The 16,767-nt window shown below is 44.7% G+C and overlaps 1 protein-coding gene across 1 annotated transcript in view; it reads right to left on the minus strand.

The window, feature by feature from the left end:
• Nucleotides 1–11,239: 11,239 nt before the first annotated feature.
• Nucleotides 11,240–16,767, minus strand: part of SH3RF3 (SH3 domain containing ring finger 3) — a 311,825-nt gene continuing 306,297 nt past the window's right edge. Inside the window, exon 9 of the mRNA XM_032592612.1 lies at nt 11,240–11,723. Coding sequence (XP_032448503.1) covers nt 11,302–11,723 — 422 coding nt within the window. The 3' untranslated portion in view covers nt 11,240–11,301. The remainder of the gene's footprint in view (nt 11,724–16,767) is intronic.

A 16,767-nucleotide genomic window follows, 5' to 3' on the forward strand; every position in this document is an offset into this window, starting at 1 on the left:
TTATAGGCACTGCAAATGCCCATTCTGCCAGCAGTAGAGATCAGCACTGAGCTCCTGATATGGAACCATTCTCTGGAGTGAACAGCCAGCTACCTGGTTACGATACTGGTTACAGCGTTACGATACTGGTCTCCTTCCATCATGAGATGGGCAGCATTTTGTTCCTACTGAAACAAACACTTATTCTGAATATGGACTTGCTTTCCCTGCATGCAATTCTGCCCAAACTACTATCTGTGGATTTCAGAATGGCTTATCCATCATTGTCATATTCCACACAGCAATTGCTTCTGATCAAGGAACTCACTTCACAACAAAGGAAGTGTGGCAACAGGTCCAGACTCATGGAATTCACTGGTCTCACTTTCTTCCTATCTTAAAGAAGTTGGCTTGACAGAATGGCCTTCTGAAGACCCAGTTACAATACTAGCTGGGTGGCAATACCTTGCAAGTTTGGGGGCAAGGTTCTCCAGGAGGCTGTATGTGCTCCAAGTCAGCACCCAATTGATGGTGCTGTTTCTCCTATAGCCGGGAATCAGGAGGGTGGAAATAGGAATGGCACCATACGCTGTTACACCTGGAGGCCCACTAGCAAAAGTTTCTATTTCTGTCCCCATGACTCTATGCTGTGTGGGCCTAGAGGTCTTAGATTCTAAGGTAAGAGTGCTTCCATCACGAGGCATAACAACAATCCTATTGAACTGGAAGTTAAGACTCCCATTTGACCATTTTGGACTCCTCATGACTGAATAAACAGGCAAAGAAAGTAGTTATTTTACTGGCTTCAGTGACTGATCCTTACTGTAACTATTTCAGTCAGATGTAGGGTTTAGTTTAGGGAAAACTGGGCTGTACTGCACAATAGAGGTGTGTCTCTTAGTATTACAATGTCCTGTGACTATGGTCAATGCAAAGCTACAACAACCCAGTTCAGTCAGTACTGCTAAGGGCCCAGACCCTTCAGGAATGAATATTTGGGTCACCCTACAGATAAGGAATGACAACTTACTGAGGTGCTTGCTGAAGGCAAAGGGAATATGGGGTGCATCATGGAAGAAGGTAGTTATAAATACCAGATATGACCAGTTACAGAAACAATGACTGTAATAGTCATGAGCATTTTCTCTTTGTTTTGTTTTGAATATGTTTGTGTGTGTGTGTGTGTGTGTGTATATAATCTTTTTCTTCCCTCTCTTATGCCCTTATCATATAAGATAAGTTGTACTGACTTCATATTATAGTATTCAAATATTTTTTTTTTCCAACGTTTATTTATTTTTTTGGGACAGAGAGAGACAGAGCATGAACGGGGGAGGGGCAGAGAGAGAGGGAGACACAGAATCGGAAACAGGCTCCAGGCTCCGAGCCATCAGCCCAGAGCCTGACGCGGGGCTCGAACTCACGGACCGCGAGATCGTGACCTGGCTGAAGTCGGACGCTTAACCGACTGCGCCACCCAGGCGCCCCAGTATTCAAATATTTTTAACTTTATATCACGGTATTTAAGTTACAGGATATCAAGGAGAAAAGTGAACATTGCCTAAGGACTTTACATCCTTCTCTGGGGTAAGGGCTAGTGCATTTTCAGTTGTATACAGGATAGATGTATCATATTAGGCAGAAGCATAACTTCACTGTTGTATTTATTTGGATACTAAATATGGTTTACAGAGATGGCTACAAGTGCCAAGTTGAGGGAGGGTGAATTGTAATGGTTAGTTCTAAGTGTCACCTTGGTTGGCTACATCGCCCAGTGGTTTAGTCAAGCACTAGTCCATACGTTGCTGTGAAAATATGTTGTAGATGTGATCACCAGTTGACTTTAAGTAAAAGAGATTAATTAGACTATGTGCCTGGATATATGGGTGGGCCTCTTGTAATCCACTGAAGGCCTTAAGAGTAATCTGAGGCTTCCTAGGGAAGAAAAATTTATGCCTCAAGACTACAGCATCAACTCTTGCCTGAGTTTTCAGCCTGTGGCGTTCCCCACAGGTGGGCTTGCCAGCCTCCACATTCAACATGTGAGCCAATTACTAAAACAAATATTTACAGCTATATTTCATATTGGTTCTATTCCTCTAGGGAATTCTGACTGATACAAACCAATAATTAATATTTTGATAGCAGAAGATATTATTCCCATCTTAATATTAAGCAAACTGAAGTCTAAGGGATTTGTCTAGGGTGATACAAAGTGAAGGAGAGAACTAAGAGTCCGAAGGCAGTTGATGCAAACCAGTAATCTAGCCATTACTGCTGGTATTACAAAGAGATCAGAAAGCAGTAACGTTTTCATTAAGTTGACCCATTAGGTCTGCTTGAGATGGACAGAAAGACTGTGAATCTTCTAAAAAGATTAATGAACTTCATTCTCATGCTATGTGCAGATGTGTCTTGTAATTTATTAAAATATGGCCTGGAAATAAGCACATAAAACACCAGGTAAACAAAAATCAAGTCTGCCCCAAGAGTCACTTTACCCCAGAGGGAAAAAATGGTATAAAGTTCTCTTATCTGGAAGTGATGGCACAATTCCCTCGCCTCTACCACCACTGCCTGTGTGGGAGCACCAACAAAACAAAATAAAATCACAGCAAACAAAATGATGACACCAGCACTCTGTTCTTTCTCATCATTGCTCTCAGTTATGTGACAAGATGGAAAAGCACTCACAAGTTCTCTAGAATATTAGAGATGCCCCATCAAGCTGACACTGTCTGCCTTCTGGGAAGGGCATCCTATTGCATCTACTCTGCAAGCACTACCTTCTGGTGTGGTTTATGGGGTATGTGTATATGTTTTACTTTTTAACTGATTCCATCAGCTGAGTTTTTCCCTAGGCAGGGAAGACTATGAAAAAAACACCTTGTCTTTATGAGTAATATGAAGATATGTCATGAAAAGGGAGGCGATAATAATGGTAGAATTTTGTACGGTAGAATACAAACTTGCTATGGGAATCAAGTGCGTTCCATGGCTCTCGGCCACTTGCACGCCTACAATCTACATCACTGACCTTGCTGCCACAGTCATCTCTTTGTTGTCCGGGAGGGCTACATCATGTGCCACTAGAGTGTAAAATCCCCCAACAATCTTAATGAGTTATGGTGAACTTTGCCCTCTGGGGAGAATGACAGAACCCCCGTGGCTATTACTGGTAATCACAAATTCTTTTCCATTGCTAGTTTATTACAATTTTAAAAATGAATTTTGGTTTCATGCTTTGCAGTTGACATTGTTTAGGCTAAATGTCAGGTACAAAATTGACACCTAAGAAAACCCTTTATATCTATGTTTCTCAGTGGTCACAGGAAAAATAAACCAGAAAGTGGAACCTCCAGTGGCTGAGGAGATGAATAATTACCATTTTACTCATAGATTACACCAATCAATTGAGGTTCATTTTGGAGCTGCCTACATCTCTCCATTTGGCAATGTTGTGTCTTTTTTTCTAAAACTGCAAAATCAAATGCCCTTTTCATCTTTTATTAGAAGTGTCAGGGATACAAGTTTTACATCTATATCTATCTCATAATTCTTACGGAATCTGACCTTCAATTATATCAAATTCTTACTAATCATTTCCAATATTTTTATTCCAAATACTAGGCTGAGCATTTGTGAAATTAACTAATTTACTCCTCCCCAAAAGTCAGGGTGGTAGGTGCTATCATCCTCATTTTACAGATGAGGAAATGGAGGCACAGAAAGGTGAGGGAACTTGCTCAAGGTCACATGATTGATACATAGAAGGGCCCTGATTCACATTTGACAGCTGTGCCCCAGGCACACCCTCTGTGCTCATTAATCAGTCTGTGCATTCTTTCATGCCTACATACCCTGGGGTCCCAATAGGAGAAGCTGTCCAATAGAGGCAGAGGAGAGGAAGTGGCCCTCTCCTGAACACCAAGGGGCTGGCTTTATTCCCACTGATGATGAGCTGCATGGCCTTGTGCAGGCCACCTGGCTACCTGGACTTGCATGTCCACATCTGTGCCCTGCAAGGGTTCCCAGTGCTCCACTAAGAAGACACCTGGAAGTGCAACGGATTGAGTCTCACCTCAGAACAAAAGCTGGGGGTTTCTATGGGAAAGTTGGGGGAATGGCCTGGTCCTGTGGTGTCTTCCTGGGAGACAGCCAACCCCCAAGAAGGCCTCAGGCTTCCTCTGAGCTCTCCAAGACCAGGGTGAGGCCACTGTCCTGTCCCACCTGGGGGCCTGTGCCCTGATGGGCATGAGGAAGAAGTTGTCATCTTGTCAAGTTGCCCTTGTCATCAGGGAAGTGACACTCTAGCAGCATGCCCTCTTCCAAAAATAAGTTTCTTGTAAAACTTCAGAGTGTTTTGACAGCTGGGGTTCATGGTTTCAGGATGCGTTCATTTTCAGCCTAAAGATTACTCATAAGCTACATGTCAGCTTTCCTCATCCCACAGAAGGCAGCCAAACCCCAGGGAAAAGAGGAGAAGGTCTGAAGTTGTTGGGGCTCTAGTTGCCCACAGCAGTCAGAAAGGGACTCCCTGCCCAGCCAGAGTGCCAATGCCAGTGCAAGGGTGATCAGAGCTGCCCAGCATGAGAGTCCCTAGAAGGAAGTGGGTTTCCATAGCCCAGAGCCGACCAACTGACCACCAGACTCATCAGTGACTCATTTTTGAGGCAGCCAAGGTCCCCAAAGCCCATGATGATGTGCCATATGGGTCTGTGGGCCCAGCCATGCTTCATGAGTCACCCTCTTCCCCTGTGGCCACACCTGAGACACAGCACTGCTCTGAGGGTCTCTGCATATTGGGGCCTGACCTGTAAGCAAGCCAGGTGCTACTCTTGCCCTATCAGTGGGAGAACCAGGCCTACAGTGCAATTCAGATCTGGTGAGGTCAGCCCCCCACCCCCACCTCTGATAAGTGTCAACTGATGCAGTAGGACACCTCCTCACCACTAGCTTGGTTGCTGGGGCCCATGCAGCTAGTGTGTGACAGCAGGAGAGCCTCTGCCTATCTCAAAATTGAAAACACACTGGCAGCAACTGATATGTTGGTTATGGAGATTATAGCAGCCCCCCTTCCAGTCTGCATTTTAGAAACAGTACAAGTAAAGGCTTGCTTACTGCAGTAAGCCTAGTGGAGAGAAAGTGATTCATAAACCAGTGATTCTTCAATTTAGAAAAAACTGCCTGGTTGTTCTAAAGAGCTTCACCCTCAAGATTTCCTTTATATTTCATATTCCTGGGTTTTCATTGAAAATATAATTGTAACTCTATGTAATATATGTCTTATTATCAGTATATATATATATATATATATGTATGTATATATGTATATACACACACACACACACACACACATATATATATATATATATATATATATATGCTTTTAAATGAGTGGGATATAGATAATAAAGAACAAGTTCAAAGTTCATCTGCAACACACTTCCCATACTGGCTCTGCTACTGGCCAGGCCTAGCTGCTGCTGTTATCAGTCATCCTGTCAGATTTGCTGTTCCTTTCAGACCAGCTCCCCAAAGCCTTAATTAGAAAGGTCATGCTATCCATGTGGATTTGACCAAGTGGTTCACTGTCACATGGGCTCTGGCTGCAGTTGAGTCCAGTGTGGAAAACAAGGCAGAGCCTCACACTCCCCTCTCCTGGGCAGACCCTACAGCCTCCTCCCATAGCTACCCCTGTCTTCTCACTGTGGGACTCCTGGACAAACCAAAACCACCCGAGGCCTTGGCCTCATGAGACTGGAGAGACCACCACAAGTCAGCACAACAGAGCCTGGCAGAACTGACACAGGGGTTGGGAAACCAGAGTCCTTCGACTGGCTGCACTACTGATGCCATGTAACACCTGGTGAGCCTCTCAACATCCCTGAGCCTCAGCAGCATAATCAAAAAAGAGGAGTTTAATGAAAACATCTTCAGAGTCTCTTTCTGGTTCTAATATTCTATTACTGTGTGGAACTGAAGCTATTTCATCCATATGCAGAAAGTTAACTTTCTTCTGACCTAAAAAGTAAAGAATTTCTTATAGTCATGGGAATGAAAACTCATTGGAAACAGTTTTCCCAATTACTTTTAGTTTACAAATATCCCTTTAGTCTACAAATATCACCAGATGCTTTCTAGAAGGAAGGTACTCTTCAGGGTCTGTTGATCAGGGCTCTGAGACTTTTTGGAAATGTCAGGACTCAGCACACAACAACCACCATTTTCCCCCAAATATACTGATTCCTACTGTGTGCTATGCATGCTGATCTAGTCTATTCTATTTCATTCTGTGCATTCTATTTGATATAAAAAAATGTTCATCCAAATCCACTAAATTGGTTTGGTGATTCATGAGTGGGTCACTTTTGAACATGTGGTTTGAAAGATACTGCTGTAGCCAGTGATCACAAGGGTACACTGACACCAAGGATAGTATTAAATGGACATATGGCACCAGTTAGAGGGGCTGTCACAAAGTGGGATTCAGTTACCTGAGTAGGAAGAAAAAGACTGAGGGGCTCACAACTCAGAGAAGGGAAGGAACACAGCTAACCTCCTTTGATTAAATCTTAAACCCTATCTTCTTGCCTAATACCAGACTCCTCAATATGCTGAGCAGTGCCTAACTGATCTCAAGGCCCTTCCAGAGCTGTCTTGCTATCTCCTACCTGCTCCTGGGCTCCTCACCCTTGGACCACATCCCTCAGATTAGAAGGTCCTTCTACCTGTCAGGCAGAACTCCTCCAGGAAGCTTCCCTGTCCCCAGACCTATCATACTCTATTGCAGTTGTCTGTTTCCCAGTCTGCATCTTGGTACTAGACTCGGTGTTCCTTCAGGCTGGGGTGGAATCTTCCTTTGCTATAGACCCTCAGGACCCAGCACTCTGGCTGGGCCACACAAATCTTCCTTGTAATACACCGAAGAGAGAGGGGTGAATACACCGAAGAGAGAGGGGTGAGTGAGTGACTTCTAGCCAGGTGGCCAGGGAAAGCTTCATGGCTTCAGGAGGGCCACAATCTTCCACTTCCTTCCTCAGCACATCATTGCTGCTAGTCACTGACTGTGGCCTCTATGCCTCCGGATAGATGACTTTCCCCCGGAGTCAACCCGTAGGGATAACTGATCCATATCATCTGGTGCCAAGTGTTCATGAGGCCTCAGAAATAGAAAACAGTCACGGATGGACATGATAGGTGATATTTGATGGTTGTTTCAAGCACAAAAAGGGATTTTTTTAAAATGAAAAGGGGTTAACTGAAATATTACACATCATTCTTAAAATTCTCCCAAGATTTTCTTTCCACTCTGTGATCTGTGGGCACCAAAAGTTGACTCCTCAAGTTGTATCCAGTCCCTTTTTTAGAAATACTAGACCCAGGTCTTTGGATGGGAAGACCTCCAATGACACTCCCCAGATGATCGTAACCTTTATGACTTCCATATGCTAGGGTCTTTCTCATGTCTTGGGGTCTTCTCTGTGTCCTAAGGTTTCCCCCCATGGCCTGGCTGCCTCTACTGTTTCCAACCTGGGAGACTAGGAAGGAATCCATCCATCTTGGGGTACCCTGTGATTTCACAGTATACATCCTTCTCAGGTCTTCTTGGAGGGGGGGCACTCTTCATGCAGGGCCATCCCTGGTAGATCTGTCCCATGGCAGAACAGATCCCTGGTCAGCCCAAATGGCCCAAGGTGCTTGGAAGAGTCCCTAGTGCTGTCCAGAGCTCTGAATGAATCCTTAGATCAGAACTCCCTCATCTCAGGCCTGTCCTCTGTCTACCCTTTGATGCAAGTGTCAGGGAGCACTCCAGTCTTTAGCACTGTGGGCTCCAGGGCTGTGGCATAAGGGCACACTGCTGGACTGGGCACCACTGGAGGAAGTGGGAAGCTCTCCAGGAGGATGGAGCTGCTGTTATCTGGCAGTCCAGCCACAGGACAGCCCCTGTAGGAAGCCATAATACCAGGAAGATGGTCAGGAAGAGGCTCTGAGAGAGAGGCTGGAGGATGCACACTGTGACAAAAGCCCTGGGCCCAGAGAGAAACTCTGGCTCAGGATCCAGTCTATAGAAAGAGTCCCCACCCTGGCAGCACTTGAGTCTCTCTGGAGGCCTCAACTCAACAGCAGGCCAAGCAGGGCTGATGTGCAAGGCCTGCCTGCAGCAGGGCTGAGAAGCCCAATCCCAGAGGGTAGAACTAGCAAAGGGCCAGCTGCCCAGGGATCTCTGCACAGCAGTCAGCACACACGAGCCAGGTTTGGGGCCTCTTTGTACCCTACATGTGGGGACACCTGGGAATAAACCTCCCATGTTCCTAGGAGAGAATCACCCTGCCCCTATCTCAGGCACCAGTAACCCCATAAGCCATGGTGTTCTCTCTTGTGCACATGCTTGGAAGGGCCTGGATCGAATTCCAGAACAACTCAGCACTGTGAAAACACGTAGGTGCTATAGTCTCTGTGGACAGCAGGGCTGGGAGCTCCATCTTTTTCAAAGGAAAATTCACTAACAGAAACAACCTGGAGAATACTGCAAATTACTCTTAAAAAATCCTTTCACCATAATTAGACATATGCACATCTGTGATGGGGTTACCCCAGAAACAGACCTGAGGCCAAGTGTTGTGTTTTCAAAGTTGGTGACATCTGCTCAGTTGTGGCCCTGGCGGGGGAGAGGGGGCAGCACGAGGGTGCCAGGCCCTAGCCCCAGCACACTTGACCAGCTTGGAGCACACCAGACAGGTTCAGGTGAACAGCCACTGTCTTGGCTCTTCCACTAGAAACCACAACTGTGGATGTTTTGGTCTTTACTATAAAATAGGAGAAATTCAACTGGGAATACAGAAGGGATTTTTTTTCAGACCACTGTTTTTTTTGTTTTTTTGTTTTTTTTTGTTTTTGTTTTTTGTTTTTGCTTTGTTTGAGAGGTGAGAAATGAAAATCACACATGACATGTGGAAGAACAATATATAGTATTTCTCTACCAGGGTTTGATGCTGACGATTGCTGCTGTACCTACGAACATATGCTCACTTAAGCCCACAAAGTCCATTTTACTTCCTACTTGGGAGCAGAGCATGAACAGCACCCCCATGCTGTGAGTCGTCTGTGCCCAGCCCTGAGCCTAGCTGGATACAGGCTGGTGTAGGCCAGTGCATTTCTGCTGCCAGAGCTAAGTGGACATATCTGCTGCATTTCTTCTGGGAGTGGGGCTTCCTTCAAAGGTACCTTTCATCAAGAGGGTCCCTCTGGGTGTCTCCTGGACTCACTCTTGTTTGCTGATGGAGAAGAATTATTAGTAGAGAGTAAACCTTGAGTGAAGATAAAATACCTGATAAATGTCTAACAGGCTGGGAATGTGGAGAGTAGGTCGAGCGCTGGTTTTCCTTAGCAACATGCTTAGGAGGTCAAGACGGCAAACAGTATCTTTCTCAGTGTAGATTCCTACTAGTTTGGCTCTACTGTCATGAGTCAGACTGAAGTTAGCCCTTTGTTTTGCAAACCAGACAGAGAGAATTTTTTGTCAAAGAACCAGAAATGTTTACAGAACTATTATTGTCCTTCCCTTTCCAAGTCCATCCCCTGTTTAAGGCCTGGAGGATAGAGTCTTCCAGGGAGAGTGTTCAAGTAAGAGGGTGGGCTTGTACACCTACTTCTGCCTCCTGATGAGACCCAGCTACCTCTCCTAACCAGGCTGCAAGGTGGAAGGGAGCAGGCCAAGACCTAAGGGATTTGCAAACAGACATGGACACAAAACACAGAACAACCATTTCTCTTCGTGCCTGGGAACCCTGTTGATCTCAAGGGGACTTGAGCTTTGCTGGCTGAGAGCACAACAGCAGTGGCTGTTACTGAGACCTCTTCCACACTTCTGAGTGTGAGAATAACATTCCTCCGGACCTGATGAGACAGGCGGTAAGGAGGCCTGAGCACTGATCTGGTGGCCCCGAGGAGTCTGGTGTGTACATATCTGAGAGGTATCCGGGCTCCTGCCAAGCATGTCAGGTGAGCTGGTGGGCATGCCTTTGGGGCACCCTGGGCATGTGGACTGGACAGTCAACACTGGTTTTGGTACTGTCCCCAAAGGACAGGAAAGGCTGTCCTTGCCTTGAATATACCATCTAGTGTTGTGGGGCTCACCAAAACCCTGGCAAGCACACTCTAGTCAAAAGACTAGTTTTATATAGAGAGGTTTTAAAAGAACTACACAATGTGGTGAAGCCAAGAGGGAATGAGAATAAATCATTCATACAGCAAGGCCAATGAAGAGAACAGTTCCCAGCTGAAGGTGTGGGTCTGAACTGTCTAATACAGCAATGGGCAGTGTAGTGGCCCATAAGCACTGGAGATGTCTCACTGGATTTCAAAAACTGAATGTGAAAAATGGCAAATACCTCATCAAAAATTTTTTAGTATAAATTACATGTTGAAATGATAATATTTTTGGATATTGGCTTTAATAGATCATACCATTAAAATGAATTTTGCCTTTCAATTTTATTGGCCACTAGAAGATTTTAAATTAGATATGTGACTTGATTTATAGTTTCATCAGGCAGCACTGATTTGAAATCTGGATTCTAATCTTGGTTAATCCAGTGTCTAGCTGGGTAGCAACAGCAAGCTCATTGGACTTGGATTTCTTTTGTGAAATAAGCTCAATATTCTTCACAGTTAAAAGAATAGCTGAGGGACACCTGGGTGGCTCAGTTGATTGGGCGTCTGACTTTGGCCCATGGGTACAAGTCCTGCATCACACTCTGTGCTGACAGCTCAGAGCCTGGAGACTGATTTTCATTCTGTCTCCCTCTCTCTCTGCTTCTCCCTCCTGCCCTCCCCCCACCCCCCACCCCCAAAATAAATAAACATTAAAAAAATTTTTTTTAAATAGCTGAAAATGCTGTCTACACCAAGTATGAGACCAGCATCTCCCTCTTGTTTCTCCGTAGAAAACAAGTCTGTCCCATGTGGTTGAACAGGCTGTGGATTGCATAGGGATGATACGTTGAAGGGAGGGGGTGCTGTTCACAGTGCACATAAGTAGATTTGTATATTTAATATAATAATAACCTGGTACTTGGCAATAAATATCTTGTTCTAACAAAATGAATATATTAGAGTGATTTTCCAACAGATAGAGCAAAGGCATCTTGAGGAAGTGATATCTTTTCTATAGTTGGGCCTGCGTCAGTCCTACCAGAACCTGAGGCCAGCCTGAATTCCACTCCAAGGACAGCTGCTCTGCTGGTATAACCTCCATCTCTGTCATAGGCCTGAGGCATCTGAGGGCAGGAACCTGGTGCCCTAATTCAAGCCTTCATTTTACAAAATGTCATTGGTGTCTGGTGCCAAAGAGCTACAATAACCAGCTGGGCCATGGCCAGGGCTTGCCCATGATGGGCCACTTACCTTCTCATTTTTTTTCTCATCTGGTCTGCATCCTGTGTTGGTGGGGCTGGATGTCGACAGGCCACTGACAGGCCCCCCTCCAGCCTCCCCGTTGAGGTTGGCGGCATTGACATTGGGAGGTGTGACGGCTGACGCTGCAGACGTAAGCGGGATGGCCGGCCGGGGGCACTGGGCCCCGATGACCGTCTGCACCTGGGGCTGGTGGATGTGCTGTGGGGACACCACGGAGTGGGGCCTGAGGCTGGCGGTGGGCAGGCGGGACGGGGAGTTCTGGGTGCGCAGGGGCGACACGGTGGCCGTTGGTCGGTCCTGAGCCTGGGCTGAGGAGTGGGCAGCTGGAGCACGGGATTGGAAAGAGAGTGGGGTTGGAAGGTTAGTTTGCAACTGCAATGCAATCGCAGCAGACTCTTTCCTTGGGCTCGTCTTCCCAGGGCTCACCACCTCTCTCTGTGGTCTCTCCAGACCTGGCCACACTCCACGGGTAGAGAGACTAAGGCTGAGAAATGGGGAAAACACATCCCATCTTCCCAAAGCCCTGCCATGGCACAAAACAGCCTGCCTGCAGGAGGAGTGAGAACATCTTTTCCAAGGTTGCCACAAGCACGGGCATGTTCCCAGTCTCCTATAACGCCATCTACATGGTTTTCTCTGCTGCGATGAACTAAGACACTCAGAAGGTTTTTTTAAAATGCCCTTGTTAAAATGTTTGTGAAAGTAAAGCATGACAGAATCCTGAAGAAGCCCCAAGATGCCCCAGAACTCTTAGACACCACTGCATGTAAGGTGATCATTGCCAAGAGCACAATTCTGATTCATCTCCACCCCAGAACTATAACCCAGTCTTTTGTGCACACTTGGTACTTGACTTGGCTGAGCTACAGCCAAGTGTGTGAGGCAGCTTTAGCTGGTGACAGGCACATCAGAAAGGCAGCTGCAGCCTTGGGGAGAACCATCACTCTGCCCCCTTCAATCTGCCTGAGCTTGTTGCCTTGCCTACACATGGAAGCAACAGTTTATAGATTCACACATGAGGAACCACACAATGACAAATCTGCCCCCTACTGCCAGCAAAAATGCCTCCTAAGGATGTTAGGGGTCTAAAGCCATAACATTTGTAAAACTTTGCCATTTGAAAACATAAAGTTCCTTCTAAACACAACACCAAATTAAAATTAATCCTGCTGTAGCCTGTGCTAGTGATTTTGAAGAACTGTCTCCTTACTAATTACAGAAGAAACCTACAGGAGGACAGAATGAGTGGTGGAACGGTGACTTGTGGGCTGGGCTGGTGATCCAAAGGGAGACACAGGTTGTGGCAGCCAACGCCACTTCTCACCATGGGTCCCATGCAACATCATGCAAGTCAGATTCAGTCATTTTTGCACTGTCACCCAGAGAACAATTACACATCACACTGTCCTTATTTTCTACCATCAGAATTCATGGCATTCATGGTTTTAGCAACATGAAAAAACACATGTGATAAAACAATATTCTCAGTGCCCAAATATGCCTTGAATAGATAATCTACTCATAAATCCTAACAGCGCTTCCCTGGCATATGAAGTAACCCAGCTCGACTAATGACAGCCCTCCACATGCAAGCCAGGCCTCTTCCTTCTGACAGCACTGCGTGGGAAAAGTGGGTGAGATCTGATTATGTGATCCCGGGTTCTTCAGGACTCAGGGACTCTCACCGTGTCCTCTGTTTCTAGGAGGTAAAATATATAAAGACTGATTTATGGTTTTAAAAGTATTCAGGGTTTGGGGTGGGTTTAAATCCTCATTCAACATGGCCCCACATTTCAAAAGACCAACTTAGGTAACTATGCAGATCGATGAAGCCACTGGGGTCACTTAATCAGCCCGAGGTAACCCGTGACTTGCACAATGCTCCTGGGGCCATTTGTCTGCCTCTCCCCAGCTGTCTGAACTCTCCTTCACCCCAGCCCCCTGGCCTTGGAATGAGAAGTGGTGGCTTGGCGAGGAAAGAACAATCACTTGGGCCCGAAAGACTGCAGGGGCTGCTCTAGATTCTTCTACCAAGTCCCACACAACTCCCCTCCACCTCTGGCTTGCTTCCACATGCCTGCCACGTTGCCCTGCCAAACCCAATGTAAGAGGACAGGGTGTTCCAGAAAGTTCTAAGCCTGTCTGCCAGGCAATCTCTTTGACACCCTTCCCAGTTCTCTCCCTTGTTCCTCTTCTCAGCCACTCCAGCCTCCTGGCTGCTCCCCCCAACACAGGCTCTCTGTCACCTCAGAGACTGCTGTACATACCACTCTCTTCTCCCCCAGAGAGCCACATGGCCCCTTGGTTGCTTCGGGCTGCTTCTGATCACCTCAGACACCGCCTTCCCATGGAAACCTGTCCTTGCTAACCCACCAAAAAGTGCAGGCTTCCACTCTGTGATCCCAGACCCACTTCCCCTGCTTTAATTTCCCTTTCCTCCCATGGCACTATCTGCTCTTAACAGTTTGTATGATGCACTCTTCATTATGTGTTCACTGCCCATTGCCTGTCTCCCCCCACTACAAGGTAAGCTTCACGAAGGTGGGACATTTGCTGTGTAGTTCACTGATATTTTCCAAACAGCTGGATTGGTGCCCAGAATGCAGTAGATGCTTGATAAATTTCTTAAATGAATGAACAAGTTTTTGAGAAAAGAGAACCTCAGCTAAAACATCTCTACAGATTTCACAGAATTGAACCACTGGAGAAGAAAAAAAAAAAAACTCCATGAGAAAAAGGAGCATGACTCATCACACTGGCTCATAGAAGAAAGTAGGGTTTCATTCATGATCAGTGGGATTCAACCTCAATTTTACCCACCCTGTGTCATCCAACCTCAGACTGACCTAGACTGCTATCTCTCTAGTCATCCTACTAGTTAGCAATGTCAAAGCAACCTGTACAACAGAGGCAAGCAGCTTGAGAAAATGCTATTATTGCACAGTCTCTGTTAGTCTTTGCCTCTCCTCTTTAAAGCTTTGGCAGGCTCCAGCAATTCTGGAGTGCCTAAATCCCATTGGGCCTCACTCAGTTCACTGCTATGTCATCCTGTAGGTGATTTAAAAAGAGTAGTTGAATGAATAAATGACCTATCTTACCATCAACATTGTCCATTTCTTATTCTCAAGTTTATCACTTCCAACTTCATGGATGAAATAGAACACTGGCAACTCCCCAAACTTCAGGCCAGCCTCTCTCTCAACTCATCCACATCTATACCCACCTTGCCTTCTAATCTCAAGGATATATGGTCCCAACAGGTCTACCCCTTCATGCTCATCTCAGTCCTTTCTCCTGGCTCATCCCCTTCTTGCTTGTATTAAATTTATTAACTTTCCTCCTGTAATTTAATAAGCAAGTTACAGCTCTAATTTCAAAAATAGTCCTTCTACTAGCCAGTACCTCCTTTTCCTGTTTTTCTTTATACCTAGTGTCCTTGAATAGTGTCTGCTTTGGTTCTTACTTTTCACTCATTTCTTTGCATGATCTGTATTTGCTCTCATGGCAGTTTTCATCTCTGCTTTGTGTTATGGATAAATTCCCATGTATGCCTTCCAGTGTCACTAATTCCATCTTTGACTGTGTCTACACTTGTTCTTTCTTACTTTTACTCATTTCTTTGTGTGATTTGTATTTGCTGTCATGGAAGTTTTCATCTCTGCTCTGTGTTCTAGTGTCACTACTATCCATCTTTGACTGTGTCCAGTCTAGAAATTATGTCACCTATAAGGATTTTATATTTAAAATATATATTTTTTCCCTTTCCAAAATTTCAAGTTTTTTTTTCATATTCATCAGTTTCAGATTCATAGCTATCCATCTAATTTTTCCCCTTCATACACCCTGTTTTTTCTTTGTTTTTTTTTTGGGGGGGGATGATTAGATGTTATTCTTTATTTTTCCTTTTAGAGGATCTTAAATATACTGATATCAAAGACTTTTTCAGATTTCTTTCTCATTTCTCTCCCATTTCTTCAGTTTATTGGCTATCTTTTATGTGTTAGTGTTCCCCCTGTGCTTTGAGACTTCAGTATGCACACTCGTCTTGTGTATGACAGTCTTATTGCTATTTTTTCCTCAGTCTGAAGCTTCTGAATGGTACTCTGGGACCTCCCCCTCAGAACCAGCTGTAACAGGATGGTTTGAACTCTGGTCCTGTAGGAATAGTGCAGATCTTGTCTTCAGGCCAGAGCCAAACTCAGCTCCATGCCCAAGTAGCACTCTCTATTCTCTCCCATACCCCAGAGAGTAGCTCAGTAGTAACCATTCTCGAAGAAGAGACTGTAGCTGTTCAAACAATTGCACCTAGCTCTGATCCCCTGATACTCACTCACCAGGGACTTCCTGTCTATTTTCTCCTGCAGGAGTTGAAAGTTAGCCAACACTGCCTGCTTTTCACTCCAGTTAGCCAATGCTTCAATCCCACTTAATATTGTGTGTTCCATTTTGTTTAGATCCATAAAGTTCATTTGTAAAAAATTAAAAAACCCATTTCTGTGTTTAAAACAGAGAGAATAGGGGATTTCCACATGAACTCACTCTCCTATACTATCCAGGAGTCCTTCATTCACTTCTCAGTCTACTAAAATATGGTTTCTTACCTTCATTCCATCAAATATTATCTGAACAAGATCAATTATGACTCCACCTGGCAGCAAATTTAATGGACACTTTTCTGTTTTCAGAAAAAAGTATCCAATGATCTAGTGGCTTACTTTTATACCAGTATCACACTAACTTGGTTACTATCGTTTTATAATATGTCTTGAAATCAGTGTGGCCTTCCAACTTTGTTGTTCTTTTCAAGGCTGTTTTGGCTATTCTAGGTCCTTTGTATGCCTGTGTGAATTTGAGCAACAGATTACCAATTTCTACAAAAAAGTTGAGTGAGATCATGATTAGTATTCCATTGAATCTATAGGTCAAATTTTTGAAGAATAATTACTTTGACAAATTAAGTCCTCTCACTCATAAATGAAGTATATTTCTCTGCTTATTTCAGTCTTATTCAATTTCTTTCAGCAATATTTGGTAGTTTTCAGCAGACAGGACGTCCTCTTCTCTTATCAGATGTATCCCTAACTAATTTATATTTTTCATGTTATTAAAATTGCTGTCATTTTTTAAAACATCAATTTGCAATTATTCACTGGTACTATGTAAAAATAAAATTGATTTTTGTATATTAATCTTGTTTCCTGGAACCTTGCTGAACTAATTTATTAGCTCTAAAGAAAGCTTTTTGTGTGAGTGTGGGTTCCCCAGGGTTTTCTATATACCAGATCATGTTATCAGCAAATAGACATAATTTTCTCCCTTCTTTCTGATCTACATGCTTTTTATAGTTTTGTCTTGACTAACTGCTCT

The sequence above is a fragment of the Lynx canadensis genome, chromosome A3 (genome assembly GCF_007474595.2).
Source record: "Lynx canadensis isolate LIC74 chromosome A3, mLynCan4.pri.v2, whole genome shotgun sequence".
NCBI lineage: Eukaryota > Metazoa > Chordata > Mammalia > Carnivora > Felidae > Lynx > Lynx canadensis.